Below are 17,809 nucleotides of genomic sequence, written 5' to 3' on the forward strand. Positions count from 1 at the left end.
TAAGAGGAGCACGTCGAGGGGAGGGAGGGCCGGAGCCGCCGCGGCCCCCGCCCCCCGCTGACCACTCCCCCTCCCGCCCCCTCCCTGCCGCTCACCCCGCGCTCCAGCCGCCGCCAGTGTGGGTGCTGCACCGCCGGCTCCTCGCTCTCCAGCCTGCTCCTCTGCTCTCGGCTCCCTACCCCCTCCCCCTCCCCTCCCTCCCCTGCCCTCCCCTCCTCTGCAGCGCCTGCATTATTTGCTGCCCGCAGGCTCGGCTTGCACTGCCGCTGCAGCCCCGGGGAGGTGGGAGGGTGGGTGGGTGGGCTGGCTGGTGGGCAAGCGGCCGTGCAAGTTGTCGGGGAGGGCTGCCCTCTGCTTCCCAGCGCCCTCTCCCCTGCTAACTCCTTCCCCCTCCTCCTCCCCTGCCCCTCCCCGCCCCCACGCCTTCCTCGTCTCCGAAGGGCTGGTAACTTGTTGTGCGGAGCAAGCGGCGGCGGCACCATCCAGGCGGGCACCATGGGCACGTCCGCGCGCCGGGCGCTCTGGCTGCTGCTCGCGCTGTGCTGGGCGCTCCGGGAGAGCGGCGCCACCGCAACCGGTGAGTAGGGACGCCCCCTCCGCAGGAGGCCTGGCGCCGCGGCGTGGGGGGCGGGCGGGGGCCCTGGGGCGCCAGTCTCCTCTTGCCCACCCCCTTCTCGGAAGCGCTTCTTGCCTCTGCTCGCCTTCTCTCGCTCCCCACCCTGGCGGCGCCTCCGAGCCGACTGTCAGCGCCGCGGCTGCGGGGCCGGTTGCGGAGTGTGGGGGTACAGGACGGATTGGGGTGTCCCGAAGCGTCACCTGAAATAGTCTGTATTCTGCTGCCCGCTGTCCCCCAAAGCCGCTGTTATGCATCGTTTTTTCACCACCACCCCGCCTTGACAAGGGCTGGAGAACGTGGGCTTCCGAGCCATTGAACAATGGTTCTGCCTGCCCTGTCGGGCGGAGTGTTAAGGAGGCAGAGGGCCGGCTGGAGAGGTGCATGGCAGCCGGGGGCGCACCCCTCGGACTTCAGTTGGGTGGGAGCAGACGGTGGAGGAAGGGGGGCGCCTGGAGGGGCGCGGGGTGCCAGGTGCCGGCCGGGGCAGGGAGTCGTCCTGCGGCCGTGAGCAGGCGCACGTTCGGTGGGCGGCAGCCGGGAGGCTCGGCTCAGCCGCGGGAAGTGCGCAGCCTGCGCACCCGAATTGCGACTCCCCAGGCCCTGGGCCGTCTGTCTGGCGTGCGGCTTAGAAGAGTGTAGCTTCAACGAGAACTCCCCTCTGGGTGCTTGTCCCCTCCCCTGCCCGCCCCCGGGCTGCGTTCGGAAGCCTCTCGCGTCTCTCCTGTAGCTACACGGCGCTGGGGAGGGAACCCAGACTTAATCAGGTTAGTTTGCAGACCCTCGTTCCCAGTGACGCTTCCTCCAGGGTACCTGAGTCTTAATCTAGCGGCTGTAATTAGCCTCCATTCTGAACAATAGATCAAAGAGTAGTGCAGGGGCTGGTGTGTGGCTGTGGCTGTGAGCCAGGGCGAATGGGGGGGGGGGGTGACAACTCCCGGGTCCCCTGGGGCTGCCGACCCGGGCCTGGGTTCCCTCGCCCACTTAGGACCTCACAACTTCCCTGGGCAGGCAACTGGAAGCCCCTCCGAGCGGGTTGGGCAGCGATCTGAAGACGCGACCCGGGCGAGCTGACTCCCAGCGCTGGGATGTGGGACAGCTCTGGATCCCGACGCCACAGCCTCTGGCTCGGGTGGCTCCCCCCCGCCCCCCGGCCCCGGGAGGCCCGGGGGCCTACAGTCACGTGTGCGAAGGGAGCCTGAACTTGCCAGCGTGTGATCCCGGGCAGCCTCCTGGGCACTACGTGGGGTTGTGAACGCTCCAAATGCGCCTGCCCTTTGCTTCCGACTGTCCCGTCCCGAGCGTGTGAAGCTGGGACGGGCTTCCCTGCCCTCTGCGATTGGTCCGGCAGCGCGGTCGCGCTGAGCTTGGTCACATGGCTCCGTGGACTAGTAATTTAGCAGCCTGCGAAATGCTAGCTGTTAGGGAAAGTGAGGAGCCCACAGGCTCCAACCGGCCGTTCTCTCTCGTGCGTTCGGCTTCTAGGACTGAGAGGCCTCAAAGTGCAAAGTGAACACAGAAACAGGTGTGCTACCCCAGTCCAGGCCAAGAAAAGCCCCACTTAAGGAGCCTTGCCAGAGGCTAACCTTAGCCATTAATGAGTGAGTGATACTAACTTATTAAGCATATTCTCAAAATAGTGCCGTGACCTGCATTCTGCTTTTTTTGGTAACCTTTCAGAACACCCAGGGTGACCAGGAGGTGCTGCTAATTACCTGGGAAGGTGGGAGAAGGTGCATTTTTGTGGCATGCACCTTCATATTCTTGGAATTTTAAAGGTGCAATGCATCTCCATTGGAGACTAACTTTCCCCAGCAGAATGCTAGGAATGCACCTCACTGTTGAAATGAGTCAGTCCAAGGTGGAGGCGCACCTTGGATGAAGAGCAGGGGAGGATCCCCATGCTTCCCTTAGTCACATGTCAGCTCTGGGACATGTCCTGAAACAGACACCCGTGCGAACTTGAACTTCTCTGAAGTGTGAGAGGTGGGTCTTTTCCCGCTGGAGGGAATCTGGAGTTTCCTGAGGCAGATGTTGACCCACAGCCATTCCAGACTGGCTCCTGGGGCTTTTGTTTTTTGAGATTTGTTTGAAAGTGAGAGCTATAGAGAGAAAGGAGAAACAGAATGAGAGAGAAAGAGGAGAGAGAGAAAAAGCGAGATCTTGCATCTTCTGGTTCATTCTCCAGATAGCTGCAATGGCCAGGGCTGGGCCCTGGAGAAGCCAGGAGCCAGGAGCTTCTCCCAGGTCTCCCACATGGGCAGCAGGGGCCCAACACTTGGGCCATTCTCCAGTGCTTTCCTAGGCCATTAGCAGCGAGCTGGATTGGAAATGAAACAGCCAAGAACACAAACTGGCACCCACATGGATGCTGATGTCCCAGGTGGCTTTACCCGCTATGCCTCAAGGCCAGCTCTTGGCTCCTATTCTACGTTCAGATTCCCTTCGGGGCTGATGTTCTTGCCCCTGGTCTTCTACACTTACCCCTTCTCTATACCACCACACTCACGGTGCTGCTCCAAAATACTCTAGGACAGGGCAGGTGGGCACGAAGACTCTGGCAAGGAACGAAAACATGGCTAGCTCGACAAGTCTGGATAGCCCTTTGTAATATCCCTGGGAGGGGTCTCGGGTAGTTTCCCTCAAGCTTTGTGGTCAAGATTAAGAGCTGGAGTACCACGTATTCTTTAAGGCCAGTCTAGAACAAGGCAGGTTTTGTGAAAGCTATTGGGCTAGGCCCAACAACTAGCAAGAGTATCAACACTCTGCTTTTGATATGGGGCAGGCTTGGTGTTGCTGGCAGTACTGACAGACCTGGAGGTAAAACATTGGAAGATGAATAGAAACCATTCCTGGCTTTTCCAGGTAGCACCAAGACGACGCATGGTGATGATGGCCATTCTCATGTAAAGCAACACTAGGCACGTGCATAGGTACTGTTTAAAGGAAGAACACCAGCCAAGCCCTTAGGGGGAAGGGACAGTTTCTTAAAGTCTCTAGAAGCTTTGTTTCCGGGGTCACCCTCTTGCCCTCTTCACCTGGGTCATTTTGATTCTTTGTTTTCATTGCTTGAGTGCCCACATACCCAGAGCATGTCGTGAAAGGCCAGAGTCGGCAGAGTTGCCATGTGTTCAGCCTTTAGTATCACAAACCTCATACTTAAATGCTAAGCATTGCTAGACAAGGTAACAGCCTCTGTCCCCAAAGGAAGCAAGCCATAATGGAAGTATGTCTGCCTTTTTTTTCAAAATTGAGTAACCCTAAACTTGACTTCATAAGGGTATTTTATTAAAGCTCTAAAAGAGTTGGAAAGCAGTCCCAAGCCTCTTCTGGTCCAGTAAGGATATCAAAGCGTTAAGACTAACTAGGAAGTGCTAGAGCAGAATATGGCCATAAGAACAAGGGAACAGATAGTACCCAGCTCTGTGGCTTCAGGTTTTGATCCAAAAGCCAGAAGACTTGGCATACAGCATGGAAAGATAGATAATTCATATTAAATGTCTGGGCCCTCTTCTGTTTTTTACAAAATGTGAATAAAATTCTTCTCATTCGAAGGAAGAGTGATCAAGATGAAGCCGTTACCCAGTTTAAGTCCTGATAAAATTTGCTTTGGATACTGACCTTCCTTTCAAAGTCAGCTTCACAGTTCCGAGCACAAAAGGGTGCTGAGCTGCTGGCTTCAAAACTGCAAGGTTCAGGTTCATTCCCTTCTAGTTTCAGGGACTCTCAAGAGAGTACTTAGGCAACAGTGCAACAGACTACTTTCAGGGCAAACAGTCCAAATATACCTTCTGCTGAGGTTCTGGGGAGACGCCATTATTGAGTAGAAGAAAGGGGTCCAGGGACAAGTGTCCCCTCGGCTTCGGAGTTTTTGACCAGGGAATCTGAGGACTGACAGCCTTTCTGGGATTCACAAACACAGGATCATTAGCTCCAGGAGGCTCTTGCTCTGTAAGTGAAAATCATCTCATCTGTTCTCTGTGCATTTTCCACTCTCAGCCAGTGTCTCTTTGCTAAGCTCCTCTATTGGCTCACAACAAAAACTCTAACACTGTTAAAACCCACGAGTGGAAGCGTCAGTGGCAACGCAGGAAGTAAATGGGATAGCAGATGACACCTTAAACATAGCAGCTTTCTCCTTTGTGTGAAGTTCCCCAAGAAAGCTGGTTCTGCCCATTACTATGAGGCTATAAATTCAGGAAGAGAATCTGTGTGAGCAGGTGGAGAGATTCTATTAGTGCTAGGTGGTGTGTGAGCAGGGGTGGAAATTCTACTAGGAGTGTCTTGATGGCTTTTAGATAACCTTTGCCTGCTTTGTACTATAGATTTTGCTGTATGGGTGGACGAGGGAGTATGTCTGTAGTTAAGTGATAACATTGGGGAAAGAACCTGAGAGATGGGATCACTGGCTAGAGTGGCTGACCTTGCCACCAACATGGGGCATCTGGGTTGGCCATGGTGGTTAGTAGCTTTAGCAATGGTCTTCTAAATGTTCATGGAAAATGTGTATTGTGGGAAAAAAAACTATGCAAAATTTTTTTTGCACCAAAATAAAACTTTCTTTTAATCCTTTTTTTCCATGAACTTTCTGAAGCACACTCCTGTGTATCCAGACACGGTGTGCAGTGTGAGGCCTCAGGTTTGCCAAGCAAGGGAGATGATAAAGTCTCGGTGGTAGCCTACATTTGCCACTCACTCCACAGGTTCTAACCCTTGTATTTCCCCTGAAAGACTATAAATGGAGTTCTTCTTTTACAAACTGCCTCTCATCTTCAGAATTTTTTTTTTAAAAAAAGATTTATTTGGCTGGCGCCGCGGCTCAATAGGCTAATCCTCCACCTTGCGGCGCCAGCACACCGGGTTCTAGTCCTGGTAGGGGCACCGGATTCTGTCCCGGTTGCCCCTCTTCCAGGCCAGCTCTCTGCTGTGGCCAGGGAGTGCAGTGGAGGATGGCCCAAGTCCTTGGGCCCTGCACCCCATGGGAGACCAGGATAAGTACCTGGCTCCTGCCATCGGATCAGCGCAGTGCGCCGGCCGCAGTGCGCCGGCCGCAGCACGCCGGCCGCGGCGGCCATTGGAGGGTGAACCAACGGCAAAGGAAGACCTTTCTCTCTGTCTCTCTCACTGTGTCCACTCTGCCTGTCAAAAAAAAAAATAAATAAAAATAAAAAAAAATAAAGATTTATTTTTTTGAAAGGCAAGTGACAAGGAGAGAGAAGTAGAGAAAGGTATTTTCCATCTGCTGTTCACTCACTAAAAGCCCACAACAGCTAGGACTGGGCCAGGCTGAAGCCAGGAGCCAGGAACTCCATCCAGACCTCCCATGTGGGTGGCAGGGACTCAAGTACTTGAGCCATCATCTGCTGTTTCACACGCACATCAGCAGGGAGCTGGATCAGAAGAGGAGCAGCAGGGCCTCAAACTCACACTGTGATTCAGGATGCGGGAGTCCAAGTGTTGGCTTAACCTGCTCTGTTGCAGCACATGCGCTTCATCATTAGCTTGCTTCAGAACGCTTTCCCAAGGTCTGAGTTGTTAACTGACCTGTAGGCTCCCTAAGTAGGCTGTAGACTGATGCCAGTCTTCGGGGTTCATCCGCTTGAAACCACTTGATGGCCATCTATGGAGCACCTAGCATATGCCACAAGGTGCCAGTCTTGGGGGACACAATGAAGCCAGGGTTGCCCCCTTCCTTTGTAGTGGATAGTCTGGTGGGGAATCAGTGTTCCACAGACAGGCTGGGATAGGTGCTCTGAATTGGAGGGAGCAGACGCGGTGTGTAAGACTGAATCATAAAAGAGGCAGACAGCAGAGGAAAATCGCTGGTGTTCCCACATGCCCCCTGGGTTACAGCTTATGAATTTCCCTGAAAATCGCCAGGATCGCAGGCTTCACTATGACAAAGCCAGAAACTATTCCATGTCTGCAGAGCTCTTGCAAAGGTGGTATAATTCAAGCAGCCATGCATTGCTGCCAACACTACCAAAAACCATCGAGACGTCAGGAGTGCAATCTGGGTGTGACACACGCACTCCTAACCTCCCACTCAGCTGCCTTCGCCTCCAGGTCGGAACCTCTCTCCCTGCATGGAAACGGGGCCAGCACACCCACCCTGACACACGCATTCTGACAGACACATGTGTCGTGAGTGCGCTGTTCCTAAATGAGAAAGCGCCACAAAGACGAGGTGAAAATACCTCCCCAGGGCATACAGGACGGGGGCCTTTGAACCCAGAGTCTTTTGAAGTATTCTGGTGAATCAAACAACTGGTCTCCCTTGGACTTCAGTTCAGAAATGCTGAGAAGAATGCCTGGATGAAAGTCTAGAGTTCAGGCCGGCTTTGTTAGTGACCTAATAAATCAACTCATGCTTCCACGAGTGCTAGCATGGGCACCTGGAGAATGTGTGGGTGTCAGGCACCTGTAGTTCATTACAAGGATAAATATTGGGCCCTGCCTTAGGGGATCTCTGTAAGGAAAGGTGGAAACAGGGAAGTGCGTGCTCAGGTCTCAGTGCACGACACCCCTGGGACAGGCGCAGGGCACCTTGGTAAAACTCCCGGTTCTGCCAAGAAACTCATGGAGGGCTCGTTTGGGAGATGCCATCTGAGCCCGCCCTGGTGGCTAAGTGAACAGGAGTGGCCCGTGGCTGAGAGACAGAGCAGGCATGAGGACAGGTAAAGGCAAAGGGAAGGAAGCAGGGCCCCTTGGAGCTGTGAGGACGTGGGCGATGACCAGCAGGGAAAAGTCTGGAGAAATTGGAGCTCAGTCCTAGAGGCAGTGGGAAGCCAGGAGATGCCCCTGTCCTTGGCACTTGAGGCCATCTGCGGTTGTTTGGATCACCATCTTGATTTAGAGATAGAGTCTAGCAGCCCGGAGGTAAAGCAGCAGGAGATGCAAACTTAGATCGAGCGAGAGAGGAAGGCCAGAATGTGGCCAGCACTTCATGGCCAGAGGTCAGGGGAGAAGAGTCTGGGCTCCTTTCTGGACCGCTGAGGTAGAGGAAGTGATCCACTCAATCGAAACTACGGCACACAGGGAGGGGCAGATGCATGCTAGAAGAACCTCTGTAGCACGCCCTTCTGTTAAGGCAGCCAAATTTTACGACATAAGGGGCTCAGGAGCTTCAGCCAGGCTGTCATCAACATGTCTGTTGTAAAATACTGGCATTTATCTCCTGTGTCCTTCCAGTGATGGGCATGAGGCCTTATGGGGGTTAGTTGTATGCTCGGTATTACAGCCTTCAATATGAAAAGGCTATTTCCATTATGAGTAGAATCTGCGGCTGCTTAACCTTAGTGCAATGGTTCTCAAAGTACAGAGTTTCCTGGCCGGCGCCGTGGCTCAATAGGCTAATCCTCCACCTTGCGGCGCCGGCACACCGGGTTCTAGTCCCGGTTGGGGCGCCAGATTCTGTCCCGGTTGCCCCTCTTCCAGGCCAGCTCTCTGCTATGGCCAGGGAGTGCAGTGGAGGATGGCCCAGGTGCTTGGGCCCTGCACCCCATGGGAGACCAGGAAAAGCACCTGGTTCCTGGCTCCTGCCAGGATCAGCGCGGTGCGCCGGCTGCAGCGGCGGCCATTGGAGGGTGAACCAACGGCAAAAGGAAGACCTTTCTCTCTCTGTCTCTCTCTCTCACTGTCCACTCTGCCTGTCAAAAAAAAAAAAAAAAAGTACAGAGTTTCCAAAAATGTTGTTGCTAAGTAAGTTTCATGAAAAACCCATGAATTTCATGATTTTTTGCACCAGAATAAAGTTATCTTTTAATTTCATTTTCCTCAAACTTTTTCAAGTATGCATATGGTCTGAGACCAATAGTGTCAACAGTATTGCATCTGAAAAGCAAGCTAAGGTCCATGTTCCACCTCCTGAATCAGAATCCCTGGGATGGTCCTAGCAATTCTTTTTTTTTTTTTTTTTTTTTTTTTTTTTTTTTTTTTTTTTGACAGGCAGAGTGGGTAGTGAGAGAGAGAGACAGAGAGAAAGGTCTTCCTTTTTGCTGTTGGTTCACCCTCCAATGGCTGCCACGGCTGGTGCACTGCGGCCGGAGCACCGCGCTGATCCGATGGCAGGAGCCAGGTACTTCTCCTGGTCTCCCATGGGGTGCAGGGCCCAAGCACTTGGGCCATCCTCCACTGCACTCCCTGGCCACAGCAGAGAGCTGGCCTGGAAGAGGGGCAACCGGGACAGAATCCAGCGCCCCGACCGGGACTAGAACCCGGTGTGCCGGTGCCGCTAGGTGGAGGATTAGCCTAGTGAGCCGTGGCACCAGCCCTAGCAGTTCTATATGTTAACTGGTCTCTCAGGAGATTCTGGATGCACAGGAGAACTTGAGAACCACTCACAGAAGGCAGTGATTTCCAAGATAAATCAGGTAGAAAGCCTTTGCTCTGACTTGACCAATGTGTCCCAAAAAGAAAACCAAAAGCTGTAGTCTTTTTGAAAAAAAAAAAAAAAAAGACTTGTTAGGGAAATGCTAGCAGCACTTTGAAAAAGTGGGATGGAGATGGGAGAGAGGGCTCCATCTCAACACTAAGGGTGTATTATGAGAGCATCATCTTGACAAGTAAAATCCCAGAATTCTAGATTAGTTTAAGGTGGTTCCACTTGCTAAATTTCAAGTCCACGGAATATTCTAGAAGTACATAGTTCTGGAGTTGAATGTTGTAGTTTAGTCGCATGCTCAGTACAGTACAGTATCTGGAACCAGACTGCCTGGGCTCAAGTCCCAGGTCTGCCCATGGTGATCTTGGGAATATGTCTATACTTCCCTTCTCAAACAGGTTTCCTAGCCTGTGACAGCAGAGTGAAAATGCAAACAGTGTAGCACTAAAAGTTAAATGAGCTAGGAGACATGAAATCTTAAAGCAGTGCTTGGCCGACAACAAAAAGCATTCTATTGTTTCTCCATGATAGTTGAGATGATCTCAGTAAAACGTAAATTGAACTGACAATTGAACTATGCAATTTGCTTGTCTCAAATGGAAGGATTAACCCAAATGTCTAACAGTATAGAGTTGCTCCTTAACTGGTTCCTGATGCTTCAGAGACAGACTTTCAGGCCAGAGCCCAGCCTTTGCACCTGACAACTTGGAACTTCTTCCTTAGCACTCCCTTGAGGTCTTTTGCCTCATATAAACTCTCTACCCTGTAGGAAAACGTCTTTGCTGACTCAGAAATCTTCCTTGTCCTAAAAGAAGTTTTAGTCTATGAATAGAATGGTTGGCATTAAAGGAGCAAACAGAAGACGAGGACTAGACTAAAAATAAATGGCCCCAGGAGTGCCAAAACAAATGAACTGCAGAAATTCCAGCAGATACCAACCACCCTTATACTGCAGTCCTGAGACAGGTGAAGGCCTGGTCCTGGTGGCACCAGCAGCGTGGCAGCAAGAGCCGGTCTGTGCAGACTGCAGGGTGTGCTGGGTTTGATACCCAGACAGGCTCTCCATGGGCATCTGTGCTGTAGCACTTCTGCCAAGATGTCACTCAGAGTCCTCCAGGGGAAATTGGGAGCTCATCCTGAAGTCTTGGTCTTCACTCTGAGGTCTTTGCTGCATTCCTTAGCTGAAATTTACATATTGTTCTTCCATGTTAACCCTTGCAGGGACAGTTAGACAACAGCAGGCTGACCTCTCTATGCATTAAAAACCCTGAGCCGGCACTGCGGTTCACTAGGCTAATCCTCCGCCTTGAGGCGCCGGCACACCGGGTTCTAGTCCTGGTCGGGGCGCCGGATTCTGTCCCGGTTGCCCCTCTTCCAGGCCAGCTCTCTGCTGTGGCCAGGGAGTGCAGTGGAGGATGGCCCAAGTGCTTGGACTCTGCACCCCATGGGAGACCAGGAGAAGTACCTGGGTCCTGCCATTGGATCAGCACGATGCGCCGGCCGCGGCAGCCATTGGAGGGTGAACCAACGGCAAAGGAAAACCTTTCTCTCTGTCTCTCTCTCTCACTGTCCACTCTGCCTGTCAAAAACAAAAACAAAAACAAAAAACAAACAAACAAAAAAACAAAACAAAAAAAAACACCTGAGTTTCTGGGAGCCAGTAAACTACGAACGTGTGTGGGTAGCAGCATTTACTGTTTAGGTAAGCAAGGCTCCTGGGACACGGGCGCCTTGATGTAAGTTTGCAGAGTCTGATTTCATCGATAAAAGTGGACAAAGTGAGCGATGCATGCACACCTCGGGGAGTTCATTCATTACAACTTCAAGTTGCCATGAATAGGTGCAAATGACTTCCAGTGCCCTTGATCCAAAGGGGCAGAGACATTCATTCTAAGTATTAGAACTAGATGGAAACCTAGACCATTTCATTTCTACACTTGATCTTAGCCAAAAGGCCAAGAAGCGATGGCCATTTCATTTCTTAAGGCAGAAGAACCATTTTCATACTAGCATGCAGCATTTCAACATTCAAAATAAAGTTAATAGAAGCATAAGTGTGACTCCTCCGCACCCCCCTCCAAGAGCCCCTGCCTTCAGAGCCTTTCCCCCACTTTGACCACTCCCTCACCGCTGAGGCATTTCCCACAAAACCCTGTGGCTTCGAGGAACAACTGAATTTTACTCCAACTTTTCACTAGAGAGTACCTAGTGCTTCTGTTTCTTTGAGACATGATTGGCGTCAAAGAATGAAAAGAACCTAGGGTTCAGTATAATACTGAACTTGAGACTTAACATCGCTGGATAGAAATAGACTACAAGTTCACAGTCCTGTAATCCCCGAAGCTTTGGAAACGCAAAGCTTCTTAACTCCTTGGGTGCTTTCTGTTTCATGGGACCTCTCTACAGCGGCGGTCCCAGCTGAGTACCACCGTTGGAAAGGGAGAACACTTTCGGAACTTGGGAGCCTTCCAGTCAGGTGACTGAGCGCTAACCAGTACTAGGGAGTACTTTCTGCCTCAAAACAAAGTGCTTAGGGAGCTACGAGGCATAGCCGTAAGGCTTCAGGTCCTTAGCGGCCTCTCTTGAGAGAGTCCTTTATAGAGCCGTCAAGCCTTCCCACTCTTCCCTGAGCCCACTGCTCTCTTTGGCTGGGAGGGCTGTTTTAGTAGCACACTGGACTCCTAATGTCAGCTGAGTGGGAAACAACTCGAGGTGGGGTGCGAGTGAAGGTGAAGCAGCATCATGACCGTCAGGTGAAAGGTAGATGAGATGGACACATCTTGGATAAGAAAAGGTAGAAAGGGAACCTCTATGTGCCTTAGGGTAGTGGAATTAACACTGAAAATGCTAATCCCTGTCCTGAGCCTGCTCAGTATATACTCTTGCCACAGACCTGCTGGGATTTCATTATTGTTTTGTCACTGTTGGTAGCTTGCTTAGTGCTACTAAATTCAGGTAACAGTGGACTGCCTGCCTTAGGGTATTGTATTCACATTTGAATCCCAAGCCAGCTATGGTATCTATAAGCTCTGTATCTTCAAATTCATCTGGGGACAGGTATTTGGCCTAGCGGTTAAGATGCCAGTTGGGACACCTGCATCCCACATCAGAGTCCTTGGGTTTGAGTTTGGGCTCCTAACTCAACTTTCTGCTAATGCAGACCCTCAGGTACTTGGGTCCCAGCCACCCACATAGGAAGCCTGGATTGAATTCTAAATTCCCAGCTTCAGCTCAGCCCAGTCCAATCCCGGATGTTGCACACATCTGGGCAATAAGCCAGTGGATTCAGGAGCTGTCTGTCTTGTGCCTCTTTTGTCTGTCAAATGAAACAACCAGAAACTTCATTTTTAGGGAGATATTGCAGGTGCAACATGCTGAAGTACAAAATCACCCTTTGACATCAGCTTTTACATCTGAGTATGATGATACGGTTCTGTGTTTGACTATGTAGGTATGAACTCAGTGTTTTTGTCTCACTGTGACTTGACCTTTGGTAACTAAAATCAGCTCCCCAGTGCCTTTCAGCCCTCCGTGGATTCCCGCTGCAGCCCCAGTACTCTTCCCAAGCATATTCATAGCCATGCTCTCTGACTTTATATTTCTATTTTAGTGCTCAGAGTAGATTCTTATCACTCCAGTTGACCTCAAAGGCAGTGAGGAAACTGAACTCAGCAAACAGCCTCTGGAAACGTGCACCCCAGCATGGAGAACATGCACAGTACTTGCGTGTTAAGAAGACAGAGGCAGTGGAGCAGAGGGGAAGAGACAGGCAGGTGCCTCCTGTCGGCAGTCCAAAGGGAAGCCTTTAGCCTAGCGGTTAAGACACCTGTATCCCGTGTCAGAGTGCCTGGGTGGAATATCTCACTCCAGCTTCCTGTTACTACAGACTCTGGGAGACAAGGGGGATGCCCCAACTAATTGGGTTCCTGCCACTGAGGTGGCGGGATCTCATTTGAGCTCCTGACTCCCGACTTCAGCCGGGCCCCGTCCTGGCCAGTGCAGGCATTTGGAGAGTAAACCAGCAGATAGGAAAATGCTTTCTCTGTCTCTCTAGTAAATACATTAAATGGTTAAATTATCGTAGTTTGGCACACACAAAAAAGACTGAAATCCTTGCACAGTTTTTCATAGCATGTATTTTGCAACAACTTTTTGATTACCCACTATATGCACGGATTTCAAATGCTTTTTACAAAAAAAAGAAAAAACCCCTTATTTCAAAATTCCATTTTCAACAAAACTTTAGAAGTCCCCTTGTATAAAGACAAACAGGTGGTGCTTCCTAATAGCCATCACCACACTCCTCTTGTTCTCTATTCCAAATTCCTGGTATCTTACATGTAGATTGAATAAATATTCTGGAACATAGATAGAAAGTGCCCTTAAGCCATACTGCTCTGTAGCTGGGTCCTAGCTTGGCTAGTCTTCGGGGAGGAGAATGGTAGATAGTAGCTCAGAAGGTGATCACATCTGTGTGGTAATCCTGATTCATACCAAATCAGAATCTCGCTGGGAATTCGTCACAAAGCACAGAATGCTTCCAGACAGCAGGGAGGAGCTGATGCGAGGGAGACCAACTGCAGTATTGTGCACGCAACACAAGCGTCCCAGTCTGTGCTAGTCTCTGTATTATCCCTTCTTACGCCAGCAGGCCACAGCTGCAGAGGCTGAAAGGTGGCAGGAAATCGCGAGACTTCTGCCTACAAACCCCTGCGTAATCAACCCCAACTGTAAGAGTCTACTGGTTTTCTTGAGAACTTGTGTACATTTGCTTTGAGCAACCACATCTGTGTCATTTGTCTCGTATCTCAAAGAAATCGCACCCTCCAAAGGGACATCACTGTGAATGATAAGAGACACCTGCCCAGTAGCTGTGCCAGGCACGAAACTGAGTGTCCTGCTTAACAAGTCTTAGTTCATACTGTTGTGTGACTTAAATCTCCAAACACTGAGCCTGGGGAAACCGGCAAAAACCAGGTCTGTCTCCACCACAAAATTAGAAATGATCTCCCTTTGCCTCTTAACTATCTATACTTGCTTGACACTTTTAATTTTTCTTGGAGCTGTCTTGCAAATGTGGTTTTCCAACTAGAAGTCAGTTTCTTTTTTATTTTTTAATTTTTTTTGACAGGCAGAGTGGACAGTGAGAGAGAGAGACAGAGAGAAAGGTCTTCCTTTTGCAGTTGGTTCACCCTTCAATGGCCGCCGCAGCCGGCACGCTGCGGCCGGCGCATCGTGCTGATCCGATGGCAGGAGCCAGGTACCTATCCTGGTCTCCCATGGGGTGCAGGGCCCAAGCACTTGGGCCATCCTCCACTGCACTCCCTGGCCACAGCAGAGAGCTGTCCTGGAAGAGGGGCAACTGGGACAGAATCCGGTGCCCCGACCAGGACTAGAACCCGGTGTGCCGGCGCCGCAAGGCGGAGGATTAGCCTAGTGAGCCGCGGCACCGGCCAAGACGTCAGTTTCTAAGATGTGGAACCGTGTGTTAAACCTCAGTTTGTACCCTCGCCTTGCTGCCCGTTTATTTTGCTTGTAATGGGAACATTATTCATGAATAATAGTAGGGATGTGGGCAAGAAACCCAGTAAGGGACTAGGATTTGGCTGTGTGATTATTGCAACACAAGAGGCTGAAACAAACGAGAGCTGAGTCCCTGGGTAGATGTAATACCCTTTTGGACAGAGTGCAATCTGGGTTCCTTCTATCTTGGCTCCCCTGGCCTGAGATCATTCTTCCAGCCACCACGCCTAATTTCAGACAAAATAAAAGGAAAGAAATGAGGCTTCTGTGTTTTTTAACAGTACAGTCATGGCATTGCTCAGTGATGGGGATATGTTCTGAGAAGTGAGTCATTTGGTGATTTTGCCATTGTGTGAACATCATAGAGTATACTTACATGAACCTAGATGGTGTAGCCTATTACACACCTTGGCTGCATGGCACAGCCTGCTGTTACTAGGCTACAAAGTTGGGCAGTTTCCATACTAAACACTGCAGGCAGTTGTAACAGTGGTGTTTGTAAACATCCCTAGACATAAAAAGTACAATAAAAATGAAGTATATAAATAGAAAATACAGTCCACTTGTATAGGGCACTTCCCATCCAGGGAGCTTGCGGGACAGGAAGTGTCCCTGGGGGATTCAGCAGGAGTTCAACGTGATCTCCTGTATGTAGGCTACTGTAGACTTCACCCACTGCAAACCTAGGGTACCCTCAATTTATATATTTAAAAAAAAACTTCTAGTAAATGAACTTTGACTGATAGTAACTTCTTACCTTATAAGCCTTACAATTTTTTTGGCCTTTTGATGCTAATAAAAACTTGGCTTGAAACACAAAAACACTGTCAAGCTGCACAAAAAGATTTTCTACTTTCTAGCCTTATTTTATAAATTATATTCTATTTCTAACCATTGCTACTTTTTAAAACTCTGTGTTTAAAAACTCACTCACACACACACTGGGCCTCGGCCTCTACAGAGACAGGATTGTGCATCCCGCTGTCTTCTGTGTCCACATCTGTCCCACCGGCTGGTCCTCAGGAGAAAGCACAGGCAGGGAGCCATCGCCTGTGCTAACCAGGCCTTCACCTCCTGAACAGCCTGCCAGACATGGTTCTGGAGCAGGTGTTGTGCTTTTCACAACCGTGTCCATGGTGGTTTGCTTAGTGTCTGTTTTCATAGATGTACATACAAACTGATATTGTACCATGAACTCTGCTCTTCAGTAATGGTAGCCTTAGAACTTATTGAGGCCTGCAGAAGTTTCTGCTAACCCTTCGCAGTGAGTTCTCTTGGGGGTTCTTTGTTTTCTCATGCAGTTTGCTTCACTCCTACCTGTTCTTCAGCCATGCATTCCCAAGGCACTAGGAATCTTTCAGCTCTGTTATAACCCGGTGGTACCATGGATGCCTATGCAGTCCATCGTGACCAAAGTCTCGTTAATGCAACTCTGCTTCCTAGAACTTGTGTGTTACCATTGCTGTTTCCATTCCATAAGCCAGAACTTAGTCTCTTGGCTATCCCTCCCTGCAAAAGAGGATGGGAAATCTAGTGTCTAGCCGTAGCATGTGCCCAGCCAGGCGCTCAGTGACTGTCAGTTGCTGCCTCAAGACCCTCCCAGCTCTGGCCCCCAGCCTGCCAAGTCTGCAGCCGGCCCTCTGAGAGGGTCGCTCCCCACGGGGCTGGAGTAACTTGGCTCTCTAACTCATCACCCTCTTGTGTTTACTTTGCTAAGTGTTCCTTCCTGATTCTAGGGAGAAAAACCAAGTGCGAAGCTTCCCAATTCCAGTGCACCAATGGCCGCTGCATTACTCAGCTGTGGAAATGTGATGGCGATGAAGACTGTGTGGATGGCAGTGATGAAAAGAACTGTGGTGAGTGCAACGTGTGCTAATCTCACTTGCCACCTGCCTTGCACTTACACATTTTATTGAAATACGATGATGTTATCTTGGTTTCTGCAAATGTTCCGATATTCTGCAAATAAACTCCATTCCTAAGAAACACTGTGAACCCGAGTCCAAAGAATCTCTACTTCCTGGTCCAGAGGGATATCATTGGATGTCTGACGCGAGGTTATCGACTGGAGCATGGAATGTTGCAGGCAGAGTTCCTTTCAAATGACAGGACCTGGTTTATCTTAGATCAGGCAAACATGTGGTCTAGGAAGCTGGGGGAAGGGTTGGGGAGGACCAGAAATAGAGGCACACAGAGAACTGCTTAGAAGTGACTTTTTTAAAAAAAAATTCTCAAATGGTTCTGATCCCAGAAATCAAAGAAAGCATGGACACCACAAAGCCCCCTACAATTTCAGAGCGTTGATTAACCCCTGACATGGAAACGACAAGCCAGCACAGATCAAAGGTCAGATAAGGATTCTTTTTATAGTTCTCTGTCTACAATAGTGGCTAATTCTAAAGCATTAAACAGGGCGGAAGACAGTGTCTTCCCAAGAGAATAGGAATCTAACCTCATAGCCATTGATCAGCATCTATCACAAGATCCCTGTGAGAAATGCCTGTGTCTGCAGTCTCTGTAGCCTCATGTCAAGGTCACATTTAGGTACCTTGAATACGTGCTGAAGTTTGCCTATGACCCTTTTGTCCTTTGTTGTACAAATCCTGCCACAGTGTTGTGTGTGACTATCGGTGCTAGCACTGTCATGACTTTTTGAAAGATGTTAAATGCAGATATTCACTATAGAAACTAGAACTACAAAGGCCAAGTAGGAGCGAAATGTAGGTTCCGTCACCGGCCATCTTCTCTGCCCTTATATACTTCACGTATCATTACAATGCCTCATGTCTCTGAGCGATACCATGTTTGTTTCCATGCCGATATGCAGATCAGGAGCTCTTTCAGAATCATAAAAAACCCATTCCACAGTCTCGGGGAAGAAACTTATTTCCAGCCTCAGGACCAAGAATAGTTCTCGTGTGCAATCATTTGCATTTTTAACACCAAGATTTTAATCTATTCCACAAGACATTGAGTTCCATGCTATTTCTGGGTTACCTAGGTGATGTGGTTCTCTCACTCAGGGTTTCACTGGAAGGTCCTCATTCTTGTTAACTCTTCTCTTGGGGGAGCCATCCCTCCTCTATTCTGAACTGTGTATTTGCAAAATGCATTTCTTTTTCTACAAAGTCATTCTCTTCATGCTGTGGAAGTCTTCTTTTATCATCAAACCAAGTCAGTAGAAAATGTCCTGGGTCATCGCTGACTTCTTCTAGAGTAGCCTTTGCCCAGACACCCTCTGCTGGTCACATGATAGGGGAGTTTTAAAAGAGAAGGAGGTGGGCATGCAC

At 50.0% G+C, this 17,809-nt stretch overlaps 1 protein-coding gene and 1 long non-coding RNA gene across 13 annotated transcripts in view; one reads left to right on the top strand and one right to left on the bottom strand.

Annotated features, from left to right (window-relative positions):
* The window catches only part of LOC149128738 (uncharacterized), a 56,941-nt gene extending 56,738 nt beyond the window's left edge, over nucleotides 1-203 (bottom strand). For both annotated transcript variants that reach the window (XR_016223443.1, XR_016223448.1), the window contains exon 1: nucleotides 96-203. This is a non-coding gene — a long non-coding RNA (uncharacterized LOC149128738). The remainder of the gene's footprint in view (nucleotides 1-95) is intronic.
* The window catches only part of VLDLR (very low density lipoprotein receptor), a 40,816-nt gene that overhangs the window by 139 nt on the left and 22,868 nt on the right, over nucleotides 1-17,809 (top strand). For 5 of the 11 annotated variants that reach the window (XR_016228948.1, XM_008255864.5, XM_070067733.2 and 2 more), the window contains exons 2-3: nucleotides 441-577; nucleotides 16,256-16,375. Coding sequence is in view for 8 of the 11 variants with exons in the window: in XM_008255864.5 (XP_008254086.1) it covers nucleotides 496-577; nucleotides 16,256-16,375 (202 nt within the window). In the remaining 3 variants the exon portion in view is untranslated. Of the gene's footprint in view, nucleotides 1-95; nucleotides 578-16,255; nucleotides 16,376-17,809 lie in introns of those variants that run through there. The other 6 variants (XR_016228930.1, XR_016228979.1, XM_089325107.1 and 3 more) reach the window with 2 other exon arrangements.

Source organism: Oryctolagus cuniculus, chromosome 1, assembly GCF_051225735.1.
Source record: "Oryctolagus cuniculus isolate XC-2025 breed Fujian yellow rabbit chromosome 1, ASM5122573v1, whole genome shotgun sequence".
In the NCBI taxonomy this organism is placed as follows: Eukaryota; Metazoa; Chordata; class Mammalia; order Lagomorpha; family Leporidae; genus Oryctolagus; species Oryctolagus cuniculus.